The sequence below is a fragment of the Triticum aestivum genome, chromosome 7B (genome assembly GCF_018294505.1).
Source record: "Triticum aestivum cultivar Chinese Spring chromosome 7B, IWGSC CS RefSeq v2.1, whole genome shotgun sequence".
Taxonomy (NCBI): domain Eukaryota; kingdom Viridiplantae; phylum Streptophyta; class Magnoliopsida; order Poales; family Poaceae; genus Triticum; species Triticum aestivum.
Window position 1 is genome coordinate 647,223,431 of NC_057813.1, and position 24,663 is coordinate 647,248,093.

General features: G+C 46.0%; 1 protein-coding gene and 1 long non-coding RNA gene across 2 annotated transcripts; one reads left to right on the top strand and one right to left on the bottom strand.

Annotated features, from left to right (window-relative positions):
• Nucleotides 1-363: 363 nt before the first annotated feature.
• Nucleotides 364-2,102, bottom strand: LOC123162921 (uncharacterized). The gene is made up of 2 exons (XR_006481566.1): nt 1,510-2,102; nt 364-1,229 (listed from the first exon to the last, which is right to left on the bottom strand). It is a non-coding gene; the product is annotated as an uncharacterized lncRNA (long non-coding RNA).
• An 11,732-nt stretch (nt 2,103-13,834) lies between these two features.
• On the top strand, nt 13,835-19,432 carry LOC123162897 (serine/threonine-protein kinase RIPK). The gene is made up of 5 exons (XM_044580652.1): nt 13,835-15,629; nt 15,940-16,075; nt 17,569-17,705; nt 18,594-18,717; nt 18,803-19,432. The coding sequence occupies exons 1-5, from the start codon at nt 15,210-15,212 to the stop codon at nt 19,315-19,317; spliced, it is 1,332 nt and encodes a 443-aa protein (XP_044436587.1). The 5' UTR covers nt 13,835-15,209; the 3' UTR covers nt 19,318-19,432.
• The last annotated feature ends 5,231 nt before the right edge of the window (nt 19,433-24,663 follow it).

The window sequence follows — 24,663 nt, forward strand, 5'->3', positions numbered from 1 at the left end:
CTTTTATTTAAACATAATTTTTTCAAGACAATCATTCTTTTGTTTTGTCGTCTTAGTAACATTTTTTCAGCACTTCCCGTTGCGAGTAAGTGAATCGCAACACTATTGAGAGGTGGGCCGCATGAGAGTACAAAGTGAGCTTCATGAGATTACAAAGTGAGCTCCACCTGGGCGTAAGTGGACCGCAAAACTATCAAGAGGTGAGCCACATGACATTACAAAGTGAGCTTCATATTGGATCGGGCGTAAGTGAATCGCAACACTATTGAGAGGTGAGCCGTATGAGATTACAAAGTGAGCTTCACCTCGAGCGTAAGTGGGCCGCAAAAACTATCGAGAGGTGAGCCACACGACATTACAAAGTGAGCTTCAAAAATTTACATACCAGAGACTTTTTGGTTTACCAAGTGAACCACATAGGATTTTACGCTGAAACGCATCTAACCATCATTTTCTACAACAAATTTGGCCTTGCAATTCTGTTACACATGCTATACACACAATTCACATAAAAATTAAGTGAGGATAGCACCACGAGGCCTTCAACGGACTCTGAAACCGAAACTGCACTGCATTGCACTGCGGTACTGCACTGAACACACAAACTCTGAAATTGTTGGGTTGGATGGATGTACTGCTGCAAAAATAATCAAAAACTGCACTCAAACTGCACGATGTGGTGCGGACGCGATGTGGACTCGCCAGAGAGAGTTTGCTCAGCGGAGGTGAGCTGCACGGGGGCGGCAAGCAAGCTGCACGAGGAGAGGCAACTGAGCTGCACGGAGGCTGGCGATGCGGTGAGTGGTCGCCGCCTCCTTCTCCAGCGCGCCGCCCATCCTACCCAACTCCTCCCAGATCCAGGCGAGGGTGCCACCACCACCCTCCTAAAGACCGCATCGACGGTGCACCACCAGACTACACTGCAAACGGCTCGCCGACGAACTGCAGTGCAAGCGCACTCACCGCCGGACTGCACTGCAAGCGCGCCTACCATAGGACACCACCAGGGGGTGTGTTGACCAGCACCTCCTCAATCAACTGGCAGAGGGAGAAGGAGCTCGCCGGCGAGGGAGAAGAAGCTCGGCCCGCAGCTATCGATGCACTCGATTCTAGTCTGGGTTGAGATAGGAGCAGCCGGCGAGGCTCCAGAATTGCTCATACAGTATATGCTCAAGACTCATGTCTCTCTCTCCTTTCTTGTACCACGATCTCCTGCAAAAGTTGGTAAACTGGACAGCAAGAACAGAGTTAGAATACTTCATTGCACCGAAGATTCCCATTAAAAAAGTGTAAAGTGATACAAATGAGAGTAGTAAACTACAACAAAAAAACACCGAACGACACGCTGATGTTTTGCTCCCTAAACCAAGTATACATGCTAGTCGTCGCGTACTGCATATGCCCGCGGGCAGAGCTGCAGGCCCTGGCGCAGGCGAACTGCACGTCGAAGGTGTGTTGCAGGTAATCCAACTGCGTCGCACAAAAACTGTAGCAGCGGGCTGCACGCACCCATGAATTGAACCGCTCGGGTACACGACATGCACTGCGAAGGGGAATGGCGACCTCGCCTCCATGGATTTGATCAACTTTTTGAGAGGGGATAAGTTGGTCGCTGGGAGGTGGTGTTCACCGGCGCGGCAGCACGGCCTCCAGGGATCGGCGGGGCGCGGAAGCATGAAGAAGCGGCAAAGGTGGTTCCTGCACGGCGGATCACGCGGAAATTTGGGTGGAGAAGGTGGGTGAGGAGGGACAAGCTCGTGGCGACCTTATCCTAGCCGGAGACAGTGGCCGGTTCGGCGGCGCGTCATCGAGCCTCTGGAAGACGGCCGGCCTGGAGGGCGGCACGAGCCCGGCGGCTTGGCTGCCGGTCTGTAGAGGAGGTCGCCCCGTGGTCAAAGACGGCGGATCCACCGACGAGCAGGAGCGTCGGGGGTGGGCGGCGGCCCTAGGATCCCGCACAAAGGAGGGGCGGGGTGGGTGGCGGCGCTAGGATCCTGGTGCGGCGGGACTAGATACGCCGTCTGGCGTGAATCCGACACGAGTCCAGCAACCACCGAGGTGTGATCCGGCGTCTGGGTGGGGCGGCGATGGGTTGGGGTAAGGCAGGGCCGCAGGGTGAGGAAGGTGTGGCGCTGTGGTGGTGGTGTGCGGGGCTGGGGGAATGTGGTGGTGGGGTGGGTAGGAGGCAGGTGGTGGTGGTGGGCAGCGGGGAAGGTGGTGGTGGTGTGCGGGGCTGGGGGAAGGTGGTGGTGGTGGGCGACGGGGAAGGTCGTGGTGGGATGGGGCGCCGGCTCTGGTCGGGGGTGGAGGAGTGGTGTGTGTATATGTATATATATACTAGCAAAAATGTCCGTGCGTTGCAACGGGAGAGAAGATTCAATTATGCTCACTAAACTGAATTTTTTGGTATAAGCATCTGGTCTCACGCTGATTTTGGTTGTATTAGTAGTGCCCTTTTTCCATTATACAACAAATCCCCTCAAAACAAAAGTAAAACACACCAATTTCACAGTTGCCTTTATGTTTGATCCTGTATAGATGCGCTAGTATTTCTTGATGATGTCACACCTCACACCATATCTGAAAATTCAGAATTGTACATCCAAACCAATAGAGCACTTCTCACAGTGGAGATTCTTTCTCCTTGAGTCGGCAAATTCAGAAATGACATAGAATTGACTGGGAACCCATAATGAAAAATGTGCTGGCCCTAGTATTTATTCATATAAGGTTAGTTTTGCCTTGGTATTTATATCCATATAAGGTAGGGAGACAACATATGTAACACATAAAACAATGTATAGATGGGTTTTAACCCAACGACTGCAAGTATGTATGTAAACTGTAAAGTGCGAAGTTTCATGTACACTTGCTGTGGCTGGCGTTAGGAAGAGCATCAGTGCACTCGTGAAGGTTTTAGTTTTATGTAATGACAATACAGAAAATGTAAGGTTTGTCGCCTTGAGGATGACTCTGTGTTATCACCTTGTATGAAAAAATGAATGAAAGGAAAACAAATATTAGACAGATTGTTTTGCCTGGAACAACCCTGTAAATTATACCATCACAAAAGGATAGCATACTGCTTTGAAGATTTCTCCATTACATTTAAGTATGCTTTAGCTTCTTCCTAGATGTTTTTGAAGGTGGATTGTTGGACTTAAAACTTTCACTGTACATTGATCATGCCCAAATAAGCACAAACAGCCTAAACATGAGACTGGTGTCGGTGCATTGAGCAATGAATTCAATCACCGAAGATTAAGACAGCGTGCCATCCATACCCAAAAATCTAATAGCATGGTTAAGACATACAGACCTATTCAACCTATCCTTGACATATTCATTTATTCAAAATTGAGACTCAATGTTGTGCAAACTCGAGACTCTGAATATTCAGGATGCAGAATGGAGTGCAGAGATGAAATCCTAGAATAGAACTGCATGTATACATGAGGACGGACGTGAACAAGACTTAATCTGTTTGTTGTTCATCCACATATAACATAAAAAGATCTATGGCATCATCTCAGTTGAGAATGTGGTGTGAATGTAAGTTTCAGGGAGGTTGCGCTAACCTTCACATGAGTTCTTATTAAGATGTGGAGGGGTGATACACCGAAGAAACGCTTCGTGGTTCTGTGCCACAACAAAAACGCAGGGATCTCATAAATCTTGTTTATCTGGGTAGACAATATGTGTAAAATAGTTATCTCCAGATTTAGCAATTGGAGTGACATCCAGCAAAATCTCATGATAATACAAGAGAACATAAGGTGCAGCGGAGTAGAGTAGATCACCCATTTATGAAAAGAAATCCATGTCAAACTTTAATAACCTTTACATGGTTTTTGAGTCGCTGATTAGTCGCCGACTAATCGCCCAAGTCGTTTTCCAAAAATCAGGGCGACTCGCGACTATACAGCGACTTAGGGTGACTATACAGCGACTTTCGTCGACTATACGCTGCTCGCGGCGACTCGCCAAGTCGCGACTCAAAAACCTTGAACCTTTATAGACGTGACATGTCTTCTCTTTTTTCAAGAAAAAAAAGTGACCATGTCTCTGAGGGGAGCAACTAAAATGAAGATTAGGGGACACCCAGTGTTAAATAGACAGTAACCACACTTAAGAAAAAGTTACTAACAGACCTCAAACAATCACACTGGAAACTATGAATCACTCAATTTAAAAACCCGTGGAAAATACGTTTATTTTATCCCAATAAGACAGTTTCAAACATGTGTAGAAATTACTGCTAATGTGTGCAAGCTAGATGTCAACTCTTGGCACCATAGTTGGTCGTGCATGGTAAGTAGAAATTTCTAGGCTTTAGTTGTAGCAGCAGCACTAATAGTCCTATGTGCAAATAATCAGAAAACATAATAGTGGAACAACCGCATATCACAGAATGGCTTTCATGGTGAACTGACCAAAAGATGATGATGTAGATCTTGCGGATGGCCGTTCACCGCAGATCCAGTACTTCATTATCCCAGCCGCGTCTCATAATGGAAACATGATGATCCTCAAATTCTTTCTATATCGAAATAGATATATTGATGCCAAACGAAATTCTGCACTTGGTTAAAACTGATAGACAACATCCTGTTCTTGCTCTACTTTTAAAAGATTATAATTCAAAAAAAAATCAGTACCATTGGAAATCTTATGACAAAGACTGCAGTATTCATGTTGGGGACATGTATAAATTACAAACCAATTAGTCCCAATTCTGAATTTAAACCTCTGCCTTTATTTCCAAAATACCAGCTGCATCTATTGTGTGTGATTTCTTCCTGTCTACACATCAAACTATCATCTTACTTACTGTATTATATACTCCCTCTATCTCAGTATATATCTCGATTAAAAAATCTTATACTTTGAGACAGAGGGAGTAGATGTTACCTTTGAAACGTAGCTGGCCAGTTTGACTTCAACTTGAGAGCTCGGATGAATTTCTTCTGAGTGATTGTCTGCTCCTTCGTTTGGCCAAGCGCACATCAGCCTGATTCAGCGCCCTCTAGGAGACAGCAAAAATTTAAATCAGTTTCTTTAAGGAAAAGTAAAACCAGTTCTGGATTGCCGAGCATGTACAAATTGGAAAGAAAAAAGGCTCTGAATCTGCATCTCGGCACAACACTTCACACCCTTCACCCCAGCAGAGAACCAAGTCTGAAGGTCCTCTGGATTCTATTACATCATGCATTCGCCCATGACATATGCATCTCTGTGGACTTTGATTTCTGATTCTACCTGCAACCAGAGTGTTTTCTCTCTAAAAAAAGCAACCAGAGTGTTTTCTCTCTAAAAAAGCAACCAAAGTGTACACAATAAGCTTCAGTTCGTACATGTAGCAGAAAGGCAGGGAACATATGTGCTCAGCTGTGTCCAACCAGATGAGGGGAGCATGGGTCTCCACGCCTTGATCCGGCCAGAAGGAGGCGCTGTTGCCGCCGACGGAACACGCTGTGCTCAGAGAGGGTTGAGAGGGGTTAGGCTTCTAGATCGGGCTGAGGTAAGGGAGGGGGCGGTGAGGATGGTGGTCGTAGATGGCGGGTGACGGGGAAGGGGAGATCGAACTTCCAACGGCTGCCTCCGTGCAGGCTAGGCGAGTCGGGTGGCAGGATGGCCTGCCGCCGGTGCCAAGAGAGGTGAAGCCGTGGGGGCGAGGCGAGCGCAGGCGTGCGGGTGGGAGGATGCAGGCGACCCCTTTTTTTACCCTGGCGAGGCAGGAGCCAGCCGGCGGCGCGCGGTGAGGCGGTGCTGGGCGGGGCGGGGAAGGAGGTGAGAGGCAGGAGGCGCCGGCGGCGCGTGGGGCGTCGCAGGAGGTTGGTGGGGCGGGGCGGAGCGCCGGGAGGCAGAACGTGCCTGCGTTTTTCCCCTTCATACCGGTTCGCTTTGGACGGCGGGTTGATTCCCAAAAAGATAAAGGGGTTTTTTGCAAAATCGCCGACGACGTACGGGCAGAAGCATTAGCTGCTTTATTAGTAGGTAAAGATATATATCTCCCTAATCTCTCCCTAATAATAAAGCACGGATTGGGTCTCCGAGTTCACCGTTACAATACGTTTTCTTTCCGTGAATTTACGCTTTCAGTTTAAATTTAAAACATATCCGAGGTGGTACTTTTCACATCTACCATGAAAAGTTCCATACGCTCGTCGTCCGTGTCGTACGTGGTCTGGAGCTTGGTAAGTCTCATGGGCCAGAATTTATATTTCTGTTATGGGCCGTTACCACAATAGTTGCTCCATGTGATAAAATTTTGTACTCTTTTTTTAATCAATAGTCCCACCCTGCTCTTTTAGATCATATCTTAGCAACTTAAATACGTTTCTCAAATTGCATGAATCAAACAAGCCAAAGCAGGAAAAAAGACGAGACCTGCAGCATATATGCATCATTAATCGAAAAACATCTCTGAGGAGGAAGGCTCACACATACATACATGCAGAGACAGAGTGGCCGTCGGTGCTGGAGTGCTGGAGCTTGAGCGACGGAAAAAAGGCGAGCGACGGCGACTTGGCAGATGAGCGGGAGGGTACGGGGGTGTGGTCGAGCTTGGCGACCTCCACCCCCGTTGTTGCCCCCTCCGAGCTCCCCACCCCCATGGCCGCCGATGTGAGGCGGCGCTCAACATCTTCTACGGCCTCGCGCTCGCCGAGGTGATGCCTCCTCCTACGTCTCCATCGCTAGCGGTGTTGCCACTCTAGCGAGCAGCACGGTGAGGCCGCACCCCGAGCTCGCGAGCTGCCCCGTAGTCGCCCATGGCCACCGCGTTCCCGTGAGGCCACGCCCGTGCTCAGGAGTCGCGCCAGTCATCACCCGGGTCCGTCGCGTCACCCATGACCGCGCGCCCGAGCTCGCGAGCCGCCACGGTCGTCGCCAGTGGCCGAGTGCCGTGCCCGCGCCCCCGCGAGGCTGCGCCTGTCATCAGGCGGGCTCGTGGCCGCGCCCAATGCCCCTGTTCATGGCCGCACGTGTGTGGCCGCTTCCCGAGCTCGCCTGCATCCGTTGTGGCCACACCCAGCGCCCCTACCGTCATGGTCATGCGCCCGAGCTCGCGTGCCTCCATCGTGGCCGTGCCCGCTACCCCTGTCGCCGTGGTCTCGCTTGCCTCCGTGGCCGCGCGCGTGACTGGGCCCGATCTTGCCGGCCTCCGCCGCACGCCGCACAACAAGTGTTTGATTAAATGTATGAGAAACCTGAAGTTTGCGACCAGCGTTGGATTGCATGCTTTCGTATCTGTGTCCGGATCTCTGTCTGGATAGAAAAACGGACATTTGCCGCACATATATACATGTTAGCGTTGGAGATGCCCTAAGAATTAGACAATGTTGGACTAACATATATACACAGATTAGGACACACATGGTAAAAACGCATTGATGAACGTTTATATGGACACATAAAGTCTCTCTCCCGTTGGTTTTTTAAGAAATACAACCCATTATCCCTAAATTTAATGCTAACTATGCAGCGGCACAGTTCCTTGACCCGACCAATTGTGGATCATACGAACCGGTGTTTTCTCCGTTGCAAAGCACACATGTTATGCTAGGGAGCATGGGTGTGGTGATGGTGCATGCACCAAGTGTAGTTGAGACAAGAACCTACCATCATTACAAGTCCGCATAATTACAAGTTGGCACGAAAAAGGGGCTCTCGATACGACGTGCTAGAGTATGATGACCAAGCTCATCACCTTGGATTGATCATGTTCTGTATGATTATGCGCACAACAAGACCATCATCAACAATGGTGGCGAAGGGAAGAAGTGGTAATGCATATGGGTTAGTAGGGATGTGCAAGGATCTGTTTCTCCCGTTGCAACGCACGGACATATTTTGCTAGTCTCTCCCTAATAATAAAGTACGGATTGGATCTTCGGGTTCACCATCACAATACGCTTTCTTTCTATGAATTTACGCTTTCAGTTTGAATTTAAAATATATAAGCGAGGTGGTACTAATTCAGGGAATCACGCGAGCACGTATTTGAGCTCCTACTCGGCACATTAAGCGTCGGTTAGCCCTTTTGGCGCTCGCGCGCGCAGCCTAACGGGCCGGCCCAGCAGCTACTTCTAAAAGTAGAAGTGAAAAGGAAAATTAACCATGGAAAATATAAGCTAGAGCTGGGATTCGAACCCACATGGTTTTGTTAAACTTGCTTCTCCCCGCACAACAACCACCGCGCCAAAGGCCACTGTGTGTTGTAGGATACGAAAACAACACTATCCAATACTTCGCATATTGTACCCATATAAAAAACTCGCTACCTGCTCTACCTACGTGTGTTCAGCTAACCACTAGGGCCGGCCCATTTTTTTTTTAGAGAACATATGATTTTTTTAAGGAAAAATGAAACCTCACAAATTTCAGAAAAAGTTCATGAACATGCATAAAAACATCGCCCTATTCAAGAGAAGCCCAATGATTTTAAAAACAAAGTTCGTCAATTTACAAAAATAGTTCACAAAAAATTTAAAAAAGTTCATCAAAAATTTGAAAAAAAAAGTTCACCAATTTGAAAAAAGTTCATCAACTTAAGAAAGTAGTTCACAAAAAATTAAAAAATGTTCATCAAAAATTTGAAAAAAAGTTCATCAATTTGCAAAAAAAGTTCATCCAATTTGAAAAAAAGTTCATTGAATTTGAAAAAAGTTCAAAGATTTTGAAAAGGATTCATCGAATTTGAAAAAAGTTCATCGATTTTGAAACAAAATAATCAATTTTTAAAAGTAGTTCACAAAAATTATTAAAAGTTCATAGATTTGAAAAAAAAAGTTCATCAATTTTAGAAAAATCATTGAATTTGAGAATGTTCACGTATTTAAGAAAAAAACGAAGTCAGTGAGGGAAAGAAACCAGGAAGAAGAAGAAACAAAAAATGCAAAAAAGAAAAGAAAAAAGGAAAAAAAGAAAAGAAACGAATAAAGCAAAGCAAGAGTTGAATATTATCAGATCGTATTGTGTCTCGTGGTGGTTATACTATCGAACATCTATCCGGCAGGTCTGTGGTTCGAGTTGCAACGACGGCTCCCTTCTTTTTTGCGGAATAGAGTATGCAGTAACGGGCCGGCCCAGTACGGGGTGCTGCAGGCGCCCGTTTGCAGAATACACGTTAACAGGCGCCTGCAGCGCCAAATAGGATTTGCCTTTGACGCATTCTGCGTCAAAAAGACGTCTGCTCGCATAGGAATCGCGCGACTGGGCCGACCAATTTGGATTGACCTCGCGTAGAGGTCGGGTGACAAATGCATAAAAAGAAAGAGTTGAATATTATCATATCATATTGTGTGTCGTGGTGGTTATACTATCGAACATCAATCCAACAGGTCTGTGGTTCGAGTCGCAACGACGGCTCCCTTCTTTCTTGCGGAATAGAGTACGCAGTAACGGGCCGGCCCAATACGGGGTGCTGCAGGTGCCCGTTTGTAGAATACACGTTAACGGGCACCTGTAGCGCCAAATAGGATTTGCTTTTGACGCATTCTGCGTCAAAAAGACGTCCGTTCGCATAGGAATCGAGCGACTGGGCCGGCCCATTTGGATTGACCTCGCGCGAGAGGTCGGGCGACAAATGCATAAAAAGAAAAAAGCGAGCCACCTGGGATTCAAACTGTGGACCTCCACTTTATTCACCCGACAAGCTAGCCACCGCACCAACTAAAGCTTTTGTGACATACCTGTGGGGCGAATACAAATGAACTGAAAACCGAAATACATGCATATTTTTTCTACAATATATATTTTCATGGCAGCCGATTTCAAAGAGTTTATTCATCCCATTTCCTGGCGTTGTGTCGTGGAATGAGAGGGGGTCTTGAGCAATTGGGTTAGGGAAGTGTGGGTTTTTTTTTCACCCGATGCAACGCACGGGCGTTTGTGCTAGTAATAATAAAGCACGGATTGACTCCGTGGGTTCACCGTCACAATGCGTTTTCTTCTTATGTCATAATACGCTTTCAGTTTTTTTCATCTATATTATTTTCGCTATCTGAGATGGTACTATTTATAAATGCACGTCCGTATATATATTATCATTGATCGGTTGTTCGTCCGTCTGCTCTCAGCCCGTAGAATCCAGACGAGACACGGCAGCCGACCTGCTGCAGTGCCGGCCCAGGCAATTCAGAGAGAGGCAACAAAAAAAAAATCACTGGTTCTAGGAATCAAACTCTCCTCGACTTCTGTTACATCCTTGATGGCTATGTCCAACCGAGCCAGGTCATTATTGCGTACAAAAACTGATTCAAACTGTCATCAAATAGTACCACCTCGCTTTGTTATGTACCATCATACCAATTTATATACGCCATTGAATTCAAATTTGCAAGCAGCCTCCGGCGTACATGGACCAATAGGAGAGACATCTTCCAGATGAAAATAAAGATAGCGAGGGCATATCCACCCACCTCGGCAGCATGCCAGCAGCAGCTCATGTCGGAGCATCATCAGGGCCGCCGTCACGGCAACCTCGCAACAGCAACCGTCGTCATCGTGCCTGGCCGTCGAAGTATCAAACAGGTCACCGTCGCAGCTGTAGCAGCATCCGCCTGTGAGCGGCTCGTGCTTGCACAGCACTGGGGTTCCCCGCTGGACAGAGATAAGGGGAGAGAAGAGAGGAAGGGAATCGGGGTCGCACGTGACGCCTGGAAACAGCCGCTTGAAAACAAGTTTTTTTAGGATGCTTTTGATGTACTCATAGTAACTATATAGATCAGGACACATGGTGGAAACATATATGTCTCGGCGCCCAATGAAATAAGAGAGTGTTTTTTATACACCCCAATTCGGTGTAACCACGGTGCATCCATGCAAAAAAATATAGCAAATTATTTTAAAAAATTCTGAAACTTTGGGGGAGTGGTCATCAACAAATGTTATGGGCACTTACAAAGTTTTGTGGTCAAATAACATTCGAGGAGCTCTGAACAAAAATGAAAAAATTACAAAATATGCTTGCGTGGATGCGCCGTGAGTGCACCGAGTTGGGGTTCAACCACTAAATAAGTAAATTATCTTCTGGAGCTGCTTATCCCGATTTATAGTGTGCAAAATAAATCATCGATGTTAAAACATAGGCATTTACATGTCATGGCCACAAAGTCTTTAGTTGTTCTCGATAAAGTTGTTGTTCCGAATGAGGAACAAGATGCCATGTTTGATGTCTCTGGAAATGGTCATCTTGAAGGTGATACGGGGAACATGGCATCTACAAACCAATCTACAACGTCGTACTAAACTCTGTTGGACAAAAAACATGATGTATATAGCATTGCTCATACTTTAATATCATGTTTTCGCTTTCTAAATTACCTCAAAGAAAAGTACGATACTCTAGCATGCAAACAACATATATACTTATGTCCAGCGGAATTAAATTTATTAATAAGTAGCTACATTTGCTCTATTTAAAGTATACATGCAGGCAAGCAATTTTGATGGCAGTCTCGAGTCATGGATACTAAGGAAAAAAAGAAGGAAAAGAGATAGAGAGCAGTATGCACGAATGACCAATGAAGAAAATTAGAAAACACTGAAAAGGCTTCGTGAAGCCTATCAACTAAAAAGTAACTAAATATTCACCCCAATTGCAAAAAAAAAAACACAAGGAAGGAAGAAATATTGAAACATGAAACCAACATAGAAGATCAAAAAGTATGCATGAAAAAGGCAGAAATACACAAATATGCAAGCAGAACAAAAGAAAGCTAGAATAGAGCTAACTACAGCTAACCGTGAATTGAGACTTCATATTAAAGTCAGACTAAAAACATCATGCGTGCTCTTACTTAAAAAAACTTTGAATTAGTACTAAACTCTTGAAGAATGCTCTTTAAATTCAAGAAAAAATGCACTCAACCATGCACCCCTCTCTCCACAACCACTGCCCGTCCAACCCGTAGCAACGCACGGACATGTTTCCTAGTTAATAATAAAGCACCGATTCACCCTCACGTGATTTTGGTAATTAGACCCGCAGTACTTGAAACAAGTCAGTCGAACCGGTACGGTCGAGATAAAAAAAACACCCTCACGACCCTGCCTCCCAATCCTATATCCGCCTCCATCACGCCGCCGCCTCCTGCCACGACCCCGCCGCCGCGCGCTGCTAGCCCAACCCCCGCCGCCACTCCCCCACCCCCACCCCCATCCCCTCGCATGGTTTCCATGGTTGGATCTGCCGGCCACCCGGTCGATTTTGCCTTAAACGCGAACGTGAGCTCGTGGGCGCCGCTGCATCTGCTCCGAAGGAAGGAGCCGGAGATGGCGCTGCTGGAGGCCGTGATTTGGGGAAGATGGCGGGGAGTATGACGAGGTCGGGGAGGAGACGTTGGAAGGATGGACGCGGGAGTCATGCCACCACAAACGACGAGTCAAGCCGCACGGGCACGCGACGCGACCACCGTGTCTCCCGTCAATCCTGTCGCCCATGAGAGGGACTAATGCGACCATGAGTTCATGTCCATGTGCTGGCGGTGGAGGAGGCGGAGGACGGCTCAACTCGAGGTGGCTCATCCTTGCGTCAGGGTCGTCGACGGGGATCAATTGACCACCGGCATGCAGCGGCTCAGGTCCGGACTGCTGCGCAGCCATGGGGCCATGGCCAGGCGGATCCACAACGCCTGGGTCAACGAGAGCGTCGTCCTAGACATCTACTCCTTCAACACGCTGATCCGGGGCTGCGGGCAGGTGATCTGGAGCGTGCACGGAAGGTGTTCGATGGTCCATTCTTTGGGCAGTTATAAAGAAAAGTGTGGATTATGCTATTCTCTGTTCCGATTCTTGCACCTGTTGGTTTTTTACTTTCAGAGCTCTGGAAAATATGAGATGGTATGTGTCTTCTTTTCTGGTAAAAGTACTTTAAGCTGGCACCGTATCATTGCTACAATGAACAAAGGTTGTATTTTTTACATTGATTGGTACGCAAATAGTTGTCTTAGCTGATCACGTGCTGCGTATGTATGCTTTCACTTAACCTTGCTCATGTTTGTCTGTTATTCTTTCCTAGCGGTATCTGATTATGGTTTGCTGCTTGCCCCTATGCTATGCTACAGAACTTACCTAACATGCAGAAACCTGGATGCAGGAAGGGCTCTGCGGTAGATCGATCAAGGGATTGGGTAAATTAATTTTCTATCAATTTTTGTTTCCGGTCTCTTCTTGCCTGCATGAATTAGTCCTTGTTCACTCTGCTTTCTGTTCTCTCTCTACAGAGCAGCGAAAAAGAAAATGAAGGAACAGATGGATGATTTTCAGGTATTGTTTTCAACTGGAAATGTCCAAATTGACATGTATGTGATGATTTTCCTCCTCTGCCTGTGAATAAATGTTCCCTCTAATCTTTTCTTTAGATAGATACACAAAAAGTTAAAACCAGTCCTTATTTCTGTTTACTACTACGGCTATTTGATTTGATATACCTTCATAGAGCAGCAGCAGGGAGAAACCACTCTACTTTGCCATGTCTATGAGCCATCCAGGCTAGAACCCATAGGAATTCTGAACATCTAGCAGGGTGCAAGTTACTTCGCTAATGCTTATATGTTCTAGAAAGTAAAAGAAAGATACTACTCAACTATGTTTTTGCCAATTGTCTTATGGACTTTGAGTAACTTTACACAAATGTTTCTTAACCATTGTGGTAGATTATTGATAGTATGCTATCAGCCTGATATCTCTGAAGATAGAATAGTATAATGTGTGTTATTCAGTGTTGTTTCCCTCTGATGCAGGTAATGAGAGAATCAATCGGGCATGAGTACCGGGAAGTCGTTGAAAGAAGGGTATTCACTGTAACTGGTAATCGCCTTGATGAAGAGGCATAGTGGCAACATTTTTTCTTCTATGGTTAAATTTGTGCTTTTTTTCTTTCTATTGTTTTTCTTTCTTATAGTGTGCCTCCTTTATAACTTTGGAACCTGGAGACAATTGATGGTTTAATCGAGACATGAAGAATCATGCGGATGACAAAATTAACTACACATTTGAGGCTTTTTTTTGTTACCAAAAAATAATATTATGTGCAAACAATCAAAACATCTTTCCAAAAAAATATAATCAGGTGCAAACAATCAAAGCATGTATGCTCATATTTCTAAATAAAATAAAATTAACTACACATTTAAGTTTTTGTTTTATTTTTCCTACAAACATAGTCATATTTCAGGTACAATGACCAAGGAAGATCATATAAAAAATAAAATTTCATTTTAGAAAATTAAATAAACTAACAATGAGATTTTGAATATTCCTAAGAAAAAATGAATATAGGGTCTCACCTAAAAGAAATATTAGCCTGTTAGATTTCATCAATTTAATTTAAAATTGTTACAGTACTTTAACGTTTTAAAATTTGAAATTTTGTTATTAATGTCATGAAATGAGATTTGGCATAGTAAAAATCTCTTATTCTAAGCAGGAAGGGTACAATTCAAGCTACAAAATCCACACTAGCAGTAGATACTCTGTAGCTATCAATCCATGTACAAAACAATGCATGCCTTTGTAACTTTTTTTGGCACTATTAAACTTGAACAGGAAATTAAGCTTTATTAATATTTCATATTCACGGTTTATGCTATTAGTGCTTCTCCACTATGTTCAAATGGTGGGCGTGTACCTGTGTGGGGACTTGAACCTTGTTTCTAAGATTGAGGCTTTTTTTTTCCGTTGCAACGCACGGGCATTTGTGCTAGTATACATATATATAGGGTCCAACTCTTTCTCAACTAGGGGTATGAGACTAGACTTTAGCACCACCCATCACTTGCAATTTTCCCTTGCGCCACTTTAAGATATCAAAAATTATTAATGGGCCAAGCCCATTTATTTCTAACCATCACCGGTCCGTAGCTTTGACGAGTCAACGGTCAGTGGAGCGACATGTCACCCGAGCTGCAAGTCAAACGCCTCAACGCGGCAAGAGTCGAAGTAGTACTAGAAGAAGACGTCCATGTATTCGGCGGTAGGTGAGTAAAAGGCTCGTACGGTCGTCTCTCCACACGGCCGGCCACACGGGCTCTTCATCTTCCTCTTCCTCATCAGCTAGCATTTTCTTCCTTGCTACAAATACTCCTCGCGTGGGGCTCTCTCGATCCAATCCCATCTTCCGATCCACCCAACACTTTGAAGCTCACAATCAAGTCGATCACGACTCACAATCAAGGTCAAGCAAAAGCTTCGTTGCCAGCAGGATGCCGAGGGCGTCCAAGAAGAAGCAGCGGTCGGCGTGGGGCTCCCTCCTGGGCAGCTGCCTGGGCGGGGGCGGCGGGAAGACGGGGAAGCAGGTCCGCCCCGGCCCTGGCCCGAGGAAGCGCGAGTCGTCGGCGGCAGCGGGGGCCGGGCAGCGGCTGTCGTTCACGGACGTGATGAGCGCGGCGTCGGAGCAGGAGCTGTCGGTGTCGCTGGTGGGCTCGAACCTCCACGTGTTCACGGTGGCGGAGCTCAAGGCGGCGACGCAGGGTTTCCTGGACGACAACTTCCTGGGCGAGGGCGGGTTCGGCCCCGTCTACAAGGGCGCCGTCGACGACAAGGTCAAGCCGGGGCTCAAGGCGCAGCCCATCGCCGTCAAGCTCTGGGACCCCCAGGGCGCCCAGGGCCATAAGGAGTGGCTGGTGCGTGCGTGCCCACCGCGTAGCGTGATGGGGTTAACAACCAAAAATGCTACACTTACGTAAAAGTCTACGTACAGTTGTGTAATTAGCCTAACTATTAATCCCTCCGCCCCGCTGATTCCAGCTGGGTGGGGCCCCTCTCATAATTTCCTCCAACTGAAAAAAGCCACCTAAGCCATTAGGTTACTTTACGTTTGATTACCAAGTAGGTGTAGCATTGCTCGTTAACAACCTAGTAGATGTGTACGTGTGATGCACACAGCCATGCATGGATGGATTTGACCGATTGGTGCTGGTTGCTTTGGTGCAGTCGGAGGTGATCTTCCTTGGGCAGCTCCGGCACACGAACCTCGTGAAGCTCATCGGCTACTGCTGCGAGGACGAGAACCGGCTGCTCGTCTACGAGTACATGGCCAAAGGCAGCCTCGAGAACCATCTCTTCAAAAGTAAGCAACCTACTTATTCGTTTCACTTGTCTATATTACTTACTTTTTTTAGAGTACTAAAATGCCCATGTGCATGATCATGCCCGTGTGCATGATCCGTCCGAAAGACGGATCGATAATTTTTCATGGTATTTCGTTAGTTGCTAATTTGCCAATTAGTATTTAGTAGTGCTAAAACTTCAACTATATATATTGAAGACTTGCACATGCGTTGCAAATAGAAATGTTGATTGCATGCTGCACTTCAACCAAGTAATTCAAGCCCCGCAAAATAAAAAACCAAGTAATTCAATAAAACTGTTTAAAAAAGTAATTCAATAAAAGAAGATCCATATTGCAGCTATAGCTAAACTACTCCAATCAGCATTCTTTACTTTAACCACGAGCACGACTATGTTACATTTAGTAAGACCGACATAAGTATATTGATCTTGATTAACTAACCAAACTGCTCCACGCACGATTTTTGCGCCCGATCTGTGCACGACGTGAAAATCCAGCGGCTAGTGGCCTTCTCAGTCATATGCATGTCTGGCTGGATTCAACTTTGTTTGTGAATCGTGCAAGAATATGTCGTGTGCATAGCACTTCTCATTAACTACTCTCCCTGCATTAGGTGGAAGATGTGTGTGCACGCTCGTTCGAGCAACGTGTGCTGCATGCCGCCGTTAAAAACTACAGCTAGCTGCGTACACATGCCGTGTGGCGTGTGCCATATTATATTACCAGCGTCGACGTCAGCACCGGCCGCTGACTACCACTCCATGAATTCTAGCTGTAGCTATATATATAGCTGCTTCTACAGCGAGTTCTTTCTCTCCTTTTTACGGGAAATACAGATAAGGATGTAGCTGCTTTCAGCAATCAATCTAGGACTAATTAACCAGAAAGAAGAGGAAAAACTTCCTTCTGAGGGTTTACACACGAGCTAGTTGACCAGTCCGACGTTACTACCCTGTTGACTTCGTTGGCCCATCTGAACTTCCGTCTGACCTCTATAGAACAGACGACAGGCGTGCATTTCCTGTGGGCGGGTGGGAACTGATAGGCCCAGTTGTTGCCGTCGACCCAGACCTTTCTTTTCAACAACGAGCTTTCAACCTTCACGTCGATTTTTACCAGAGGAACTGCCACAAGTTAAGTTAAACTAGACTTTTAGCTGTTTGCAAAAACTTAAAAAGAACCTCAACAAAAACTGCGCTCTGATCACACTTGCACATCACAGTTTGGATTATTTCATTACAAAATTATTATTGTTCGGTTGTTTTACGATAGCTAACCACTCATGCCGAATGATGACCAAAATATTACTATAGTTGTACATGATGTGGTGATGATTAGTCATCATCTCGATAAATAAAGATCGAGCGCATTGACTCTAATCATGATGTGATGACGCCTATGTGCATTCGAACTAACTTGGCATATCTACACAAGCGTCGCAGAAATATCGAACTTTCACACCGACCCTGAATTTGGTGCTTGTTTGGCAGAGTTTCCTCCTGTTCTGTCGTGGTCAACCCGGCTGAACATCGCGGTGGGCGCCGCCAAGGGCCTCGCCTTCCTTCATGACGCAGAGAAGCCCGTCATATATCGCGACTTCAAGGCATCCAACATCTTACTCGATCCGGTAATGAATTTTTGCTTAACAATTTATTTTGTTTTTGGCCGGGGAACAGTTTATTTTATTTCATACATTCATATATTTAAATCCAATTAGTACACATATATCATATACTCCCTCTCGTTTCATAATATAAGAGCGTTTTTGACACTACAAAAACGCTTTTATATTAGGGGACGGAGGGAGTACTATATTATATATGCCCAATTATTGTTGGTACGTCATTCTGATGCTAGCTTCCACCCCGTTTTCTGATGCCAAGGGCTTCACGCAAATGACGAGCTCGTCAAAAGCTGAAAACCTTGAAGTTGGTAGGCATTAGCTGGATTTTGACTTGGTGAACACACATATATACTGACAAATATGGGCGAGTAGTATGCATTATATTAATTAATTAGTCCTACTAGTAGTGTGCTTCTGACTACTTTCCATGGGGGCATGCGTACGACTTTTCAACTCAAGAAGAATAACTAAAAGAAAGCGAGAACGTTGATCAAGCTGTTTAGCCCTTGTATTTGTCAAAGCTTGCTTTTCTGATTAAGACATGCAATTACTAATCAATTCAGGTAACCAACGCAGACTCTCTTCTTTACAAATAGACAATAAGAAAGGAAACAAATTGGAAGGCCCCATCAAAACAGCACTCAAGTCATTTTATTGTCGAAAAAGCAATTCAGTTGTTTAATTTAGGCGCCCAACGACTCCTGTTTTAGAAAGTTGAGAGAAGGCCTATTCAAAAGAATGCACTCTAACCAAATTTCATCGTTACCGCCTGTTTAGAACCCGTACGTCATAACCAACAACTTTCCAGAGTTTGTGTCGATGGAGCTCATTAGTGCACGGTAGGTACATGATTGCGATGTGGTACTGAAATGGCTGAACTTTGTCCTCCAGGACTACAAGGCGAAGCTATCTGATTTTGGCCTTGCGAAGGATGGACCGGAAGGCGACGAGACCCATGTCTCGACACGTGTCATGGGCACCCATGGCTACGCCGCACCAGAGTACATCCTAACTGGTATACTCTCTCTCTCTATCTCTCTCTCTCTCATGCATGCAAAAAAGTTTCAACTTCTAACAGTTCATTTGGTTTTATTTTCTAGGTCACCTCACAGCGAAAAGCGATGTTTACAGCTTTGGTGTCGTTCTTCTGGAGATCCTCACTGGAAGACGAGCCGTGGACAAGACCCGGCCTAGTAGGGAGCACCATCTAGTCCAGCACATGCGGTCGTGGCTCAAAGACCCTGAAAAGCTAGGAAAAATCATGGACCCTGCGTTGGAGGGTAAGTATGCCACCACGGCAGCTCATAAGGCAGCCCTAGTGGCATACCAGTGCCTGAGTGGCAGCCCAAAGAGCAGGCCGGACATGTCGAAGGTCGTGGAAGACCTAGAACTGCTACTCAACCTCGTGGATGATGTTCCCGGTGAGCCGGTGATGCATGTAGCTTCACAAGATGACACTAGGAAGGAAAGAACAAGAAGAAGAAATGGAGAGAGGGAGAGCAGTAACGAGGGTCACCGGAATAAAGCCAAGCCTCCGAAGAAGACCGTTAGAGGGAGGGGGAACCAAAGCGAGGAGCTTTGGGAGTGGAACACGCCCAGAGAAGGGAAGATCTAGTGTAATAGTAGGACACTTTCTTTGGTGAAACGTGGATGTACATGTTGATGGTTGCACACTAGTTTTGATTGGGGGGAGGGGGTCCCCCTTCCCTAATTCGTTAATTTTTTTAGTCCTTATTGGCTTGGACTGGTTTTACCGTACTACTCCTTCTATAAAAAATAAAGATTATTTAGATCACTATATTACTGATCTAAACAATCTTATATTTCTTTACAGAGGGAGTATCATTTTCAATAGTGAGATCCATTGCCACCTTTGCCTCCTCCCCAAGAAAAGCTTAGGGTTCCTTTGCCTCCCGCCCGCGCCGCCGCCGACCCGCCTCGTCTCCGGTGGCCTTAGGGGCATGGCGGCGCGGTGGATCCCAGCCCTTGCCGATGGGAGGGCTCCATTTTTAGATGTTTCTTCAAGTTTTTGTTAGGGTTTATGTCCTGCTTAGAAAGACGAGATGCGGGCGGCTCCCTGAAGATGGGATAAGGTCTTCCCCGCCTAGCCCCCGTTCCGGTGGTGTGTCTAGTATCGTCGATAGGCGTGTGGAGGTGTGTCTCCGGCGGATCTATCCTTGATGGATTTTCTCGGATTTGGTCGTAGTTCGTCTATGTTTGTGTTTCTTCAGGTTGGATCCTTCCGGTCTACGTTACTCTTCATCGGCGGCGGTTGCTGTTCTGATGCACTGGTGCTATCGGGCCTTAGGACGATGACTTCCCAATTGTCTACTACAACAAATTTTGCCCGACTACCGCGAGGGAGGCGCGATGACGGCAGCGCGCCTTCGGCTCGCTTCAGTGCTTGTAGTCACTACTAGGGAAAACCCTAGTAGTAGTGCTTGAAATATGCTAGTAGTAGCGCTGGTAGCAGCGCTACTGCTATCGCGCTACAGCTAACATGTAGCAGTAGCGATGTTTGCCCAGCGCTACTGCTATACCTAGTTAGCAGTAGCGCGGGTTCTTGAAAAGTGCTGCTGATAGTAGTAAGTAGCAATAGCGTTTCTTTTGAAAAGCGCTACTGCTTATTTTTCCTGTATCTTTTAAATTGCAGCTTATTTCCGCTGTATTTGTATCGGTTTTATATACAGTATTTTCATCATATGATTTTATCACCACTACATGTTGCCTCCACTTGGACCTAATCAACATTCCATTTCACCCACTATTGTATATACTAACTAATCATCATCATAGTCATTACCACCGGTATAGTCATAGTGTAGCACATCATTATCTTGAAACTCATTCTAGCTAGCTAATCACTACCAACACTGGGTACGGTAGCTATATAATCACCACCAACACTAGCTAGTAATAATCATCATAGTAATTATCACCAACACTAGCTATTTAATCATCATAGCCATAGTGTAGCACATCATCATCTTCAAACTCATTCTAGCTAACTAATCACTCATGCTGCTCTCTCTCTCTCTCAGGTAAAATAGCATAGAACATGTGTAACACTCCTGCTTCGTCATATTGGAGAATGCAGACGAATCTGTCTCCTAATTGTGGGTTGCGCTTCTAATTGCTGCCCCCTAGTACTTCTCTGCGCTCATTCACAATTTTATTCCAGTCTTTGACTATTAAGACTTGCTCTCTTTTAGAAATCGTGAATGCACTGATGTGCATTGTAGGTCGTATGCTAACCATGGAGATGAGACCTTTAGCCTCGATCCACTGAGGCATAACTATCATCGGGAGTCCCTGTTGAAGAACACCGTAGTAACATACTTAGCAATGAAATTTAGCTTAAAAATAATGTATGCAAAAGATGCACAAAGGAAAAATAGTAAAAATCTTACCATCTTTCCTAAATAGATGTGACCATAGTTTAGTACGAACACTATTGGTCACACGTTTTCAGTACTAAGATTTTCAAATCAAGAAAAATAATTTGTCTTCACAGTATGAAGATCATCAAGTCACTACTAGGGAAAAGTCTAGCAGCAGCGCGGGTTTTAGATGTGTCAGTAGCGCGGGTACCCGCGCTACTAATAAGGCGCTACAGCTAACTCATAGCAGTAGCGCATGCGCACCCGCGCTACTGATACACAAGTGTAGCAGCAGCGCGGTTAGGTGAAGCTCGCTACTGCTAGTAGCGCTAGCGCTCTTTGGTTGGACGCGCTACTGCTACTGTGGCGCTGCTGCTAACTTTTATACACTCGCTACTGCTAATTTAAGTAGTTTTTTTGGCATATTTGTTTTGTATTTGAACAGGCTTTGTAGAAGAATCTTTAGCACATAGAAATATCATCATGATACACATACAAATGCCTGCGAGACCACAAATGTAATCATAGCATGTACATACAAATAGTCTCATCATAATCATCATCCAACACAAAGTGATATCTTGTCATCATCTCGAAAATAGCGATACATGCAAGTCTCGAATACTTGCAACTACAACAACGTCATCCATCTAAACAAAGGTATACGCAAGAAGTGCTATCACTATGAGTGAGAGCGGAACTATGCAGTACATGAGGTGGCGGTTACGAGTCCTCTCTCGCGCTAGCGTGAACCTCAAGTAACTAGCTTCTCCTTCTTGTCTACTTTTGAAGCCTTTATGGCTGGCGCCCGTGAACCCATTCACTTGCGTCTGACACTCATGCCACTCGTTGTACACCCCCGGAACCTTCCCTTTGTACACGACATAGCATTTCCATCTCGCCATCAAGAAACTAGGTACCTGTTAGAGATGCATGTTCATGAAGAGGATGTACAATCATATATATGCAACAAAATATACTAGAGCAACATCGAAAAAGAAAGGGTTAGCAACTAGATGCAACATATACAGTACGCAAATTAATTAACTAGAGGTACGCAGGTCATCGTACGCAAACTAACAAAGTAGCGTTACGCAAGTTTGGCAGGGACCGTGGACGATCACAAAGTTTCATTGCTACAAAAAGTATACAAGTTCAACCGACACATATCATCATCATCGACATCATAAATCACTAGAAGTTCCATCCTTCCATATCATCGAGGACGAACCCTAGCTTCTTGAACGGCGTGAGGTCTAGACGTTGCATGCCTATGCGAGTTCGGACGCCAGCTCGCGATATAGGGCCGTGGTGGAACATCCCCTTCTCATCGACGACTTCTTTCATGATGATCATCGCAATGTTGCTTTGGATGCGAAAGAAGTCATCTCTAAGTTTATAATTCGCTTCTCCTTGAGATTCTAGCCACTTGTGGATATGATCATCATTTCTGCTGTTAATGCGAAGCTTTTGGTGATCCGTGTTGAACTGAATCATGAGATGGACGATGTACAATCCATCCTTCTTGCTTGGTTTTGGGACATGGATGCATGAGAAGTTAGTTTTATGCGCAAAACCCATCTTCTTGTTCCTTTGTTTCTTGATATGCATGTGGCCACCTCTAAAGCTGAAGCCTTGGAGAGCATCATCTAAAATATTCATTATGTGGGTGTAGTCCTTTTTCTCGTAGTCTCTGGAAGGGTCAAAATACACGGCGTGGGAGACTTGCGGGTAAAGAACGATAAGGACGGCGCGCCCGTTGCTGCGGGGAAAAGACACCTCAAATTATTCCCCATATGAGAGAGAAGGAATGATTGAAATGTACGAAAGGGTTGTCCGGAACTGACTTACTTTGGATGATAAGGCACGAGGACAATTTCCCGGTCCTTATTCTGTACCATGAAGTTTTGGAGGTACTCCCTAGCAGTTTCACGCTCAAAGTCGCCGAGACTCAAGAAAGACTCGTGCATGTAGTACGGATCCGCCACACAGATTTGCGAGACTTCTTCACTCTTCATGACGGAGCTCATATGTAGCGCAAAAAGACGAACGATAGTAAAATCAAGCCGCCTTGTTAGAAACATCTCAAAGATATGGTCAAACCGTAGGAAGAACACCTCCGCGGGCCGTGTGTCGACGTAGCACTTCCCCTTAGGCACACGAGCCGCGTATGTCGGATATCCTGGATCCTTTGAGGCTAGTAGGCTTTTCTCAGTCGACAGCACATGGTCGTGCAGTCTCCTGAGATCCCCTGATAGTGCCTCCAGCGGTTTCGGCGGTAGCATCGGCTCGCCCGTGAGATGGAACATGACCGCACCTTTCACGGGTACACGCTCTTCAGAATGTATCGTCTGGCTGCTGTGTGCTCTGGCTTGTTTGGAGGCAGTTACCTTCCCCGATCTCTTCCTCTCCTTTTTCTTGGGCACACCTTCCAGACCCTTCCTTAACCCCTGCCTAAGTGTTCCCGGGCTAAGTACTGAACGACCCTCGCGCCCGGCTAGTTGAGCCTGTGTTGAGGCGGCATCTTCAGGCGTGTCCTGTGAGGATTTCATGAGGAGAGACTTTTTGCAATCCATGGTACGACCCTGCCCGGGCATATCATCCATATCCTCATTAGCAAGCTGATAGCCCGATTCGTCATATGGTTGACTCATCATATCTATGTCACAGTCATACGCGTTTGTATTGAGGTAATCCATAGGGTCGACCTCCGTCTCATCATCCATTCTCTGTTCTACAGGAGAAATTACATCAGCCAGTACTATTGCACCCCCTTCATCATGTCGTCCGCTGCTCTCACCCGGCACTACAGGAGCTGGTAATTGCGTAGGCGGGGTGGTGGTCTCCGCACATGCTTGTTGATGTGTGGTAGTTATTGGTGTGCTCTCGCCCGGCTCCAGACGAATAAGATTCTTCGGCCATAGCAGCACCCAACCCTTGCAGCTTCCAATCCACGGCGGGGTCTCGTCGTCCGCTCCCACATGCTGTACTGGAAGAGGCAAATCCTCGTGCCCCGATTTCACACTGGTCAAGCTAACCCTGAAGTGCCCAGCGGGGATCGGCTGGTTGTGGAACGTGCGTTGAGAGGGGTCCATTATCATCCCCTTTCCCACGTCCACCTTCTGGCCTTTGATCAAGTAGAGTATGGTGCACGGGGTTTCTTTCGCCTACAAACACATATGTCTGTGGCGTAAAACAACCGAAAGGCGACAAAAATGGAATATTATCTATCTATCTATATATATATATATATATATATATATATATGTTGGTGCGACATGTAATTACCGTGACGGCGTCGAGCTCAGCCAAAGACGAAGGCCCACCTAGCGTGCCTGAGACTGAGGACGGGCTGCTATGAGCGGGAGCGGCTGCGAGAGGAGGCCCGATTGCTTGAGCAAGTGATGGTGCGATGGTGTTGTTGTTCATGGAGTTGCTCGCGACGAAACTGGGCATCGGGAAATCATGTACCGTCTTGTCTGGATTTTCCTTCGCCCAGTTGATGATAACTGGAACCAAGTTAGTAGCGAAATCATTTCTGCAGGCAGTTACAGCTGCATTGACTGCCTGCTGTAGCAACT

Bases quoted from the DNA above. Each gene is read 5' to 3' on its own strand.
- LOC123162897 (XM_044580652.1), top strand. From the start codon at position 15,210: ATGCCGAGGGCGTCCAAGAAGAAGCAGCGGTCGGCGTGGGGCTCCCTC. The intron at 17,706-18,593 runs GTAATGAATTTT...TTTGTCCTCCAG, and splicing joins CCAACATCTTACTCGATCCG to GACTACAAGGCGAAGCTATC. The intron at 18,718-18,802 runs GTATACTCTCTC...TTTATTTTCTAG, and splicing joins ACCAGAGTACATCCTAACTG to GTCACCTCACAGCGAAAAGC.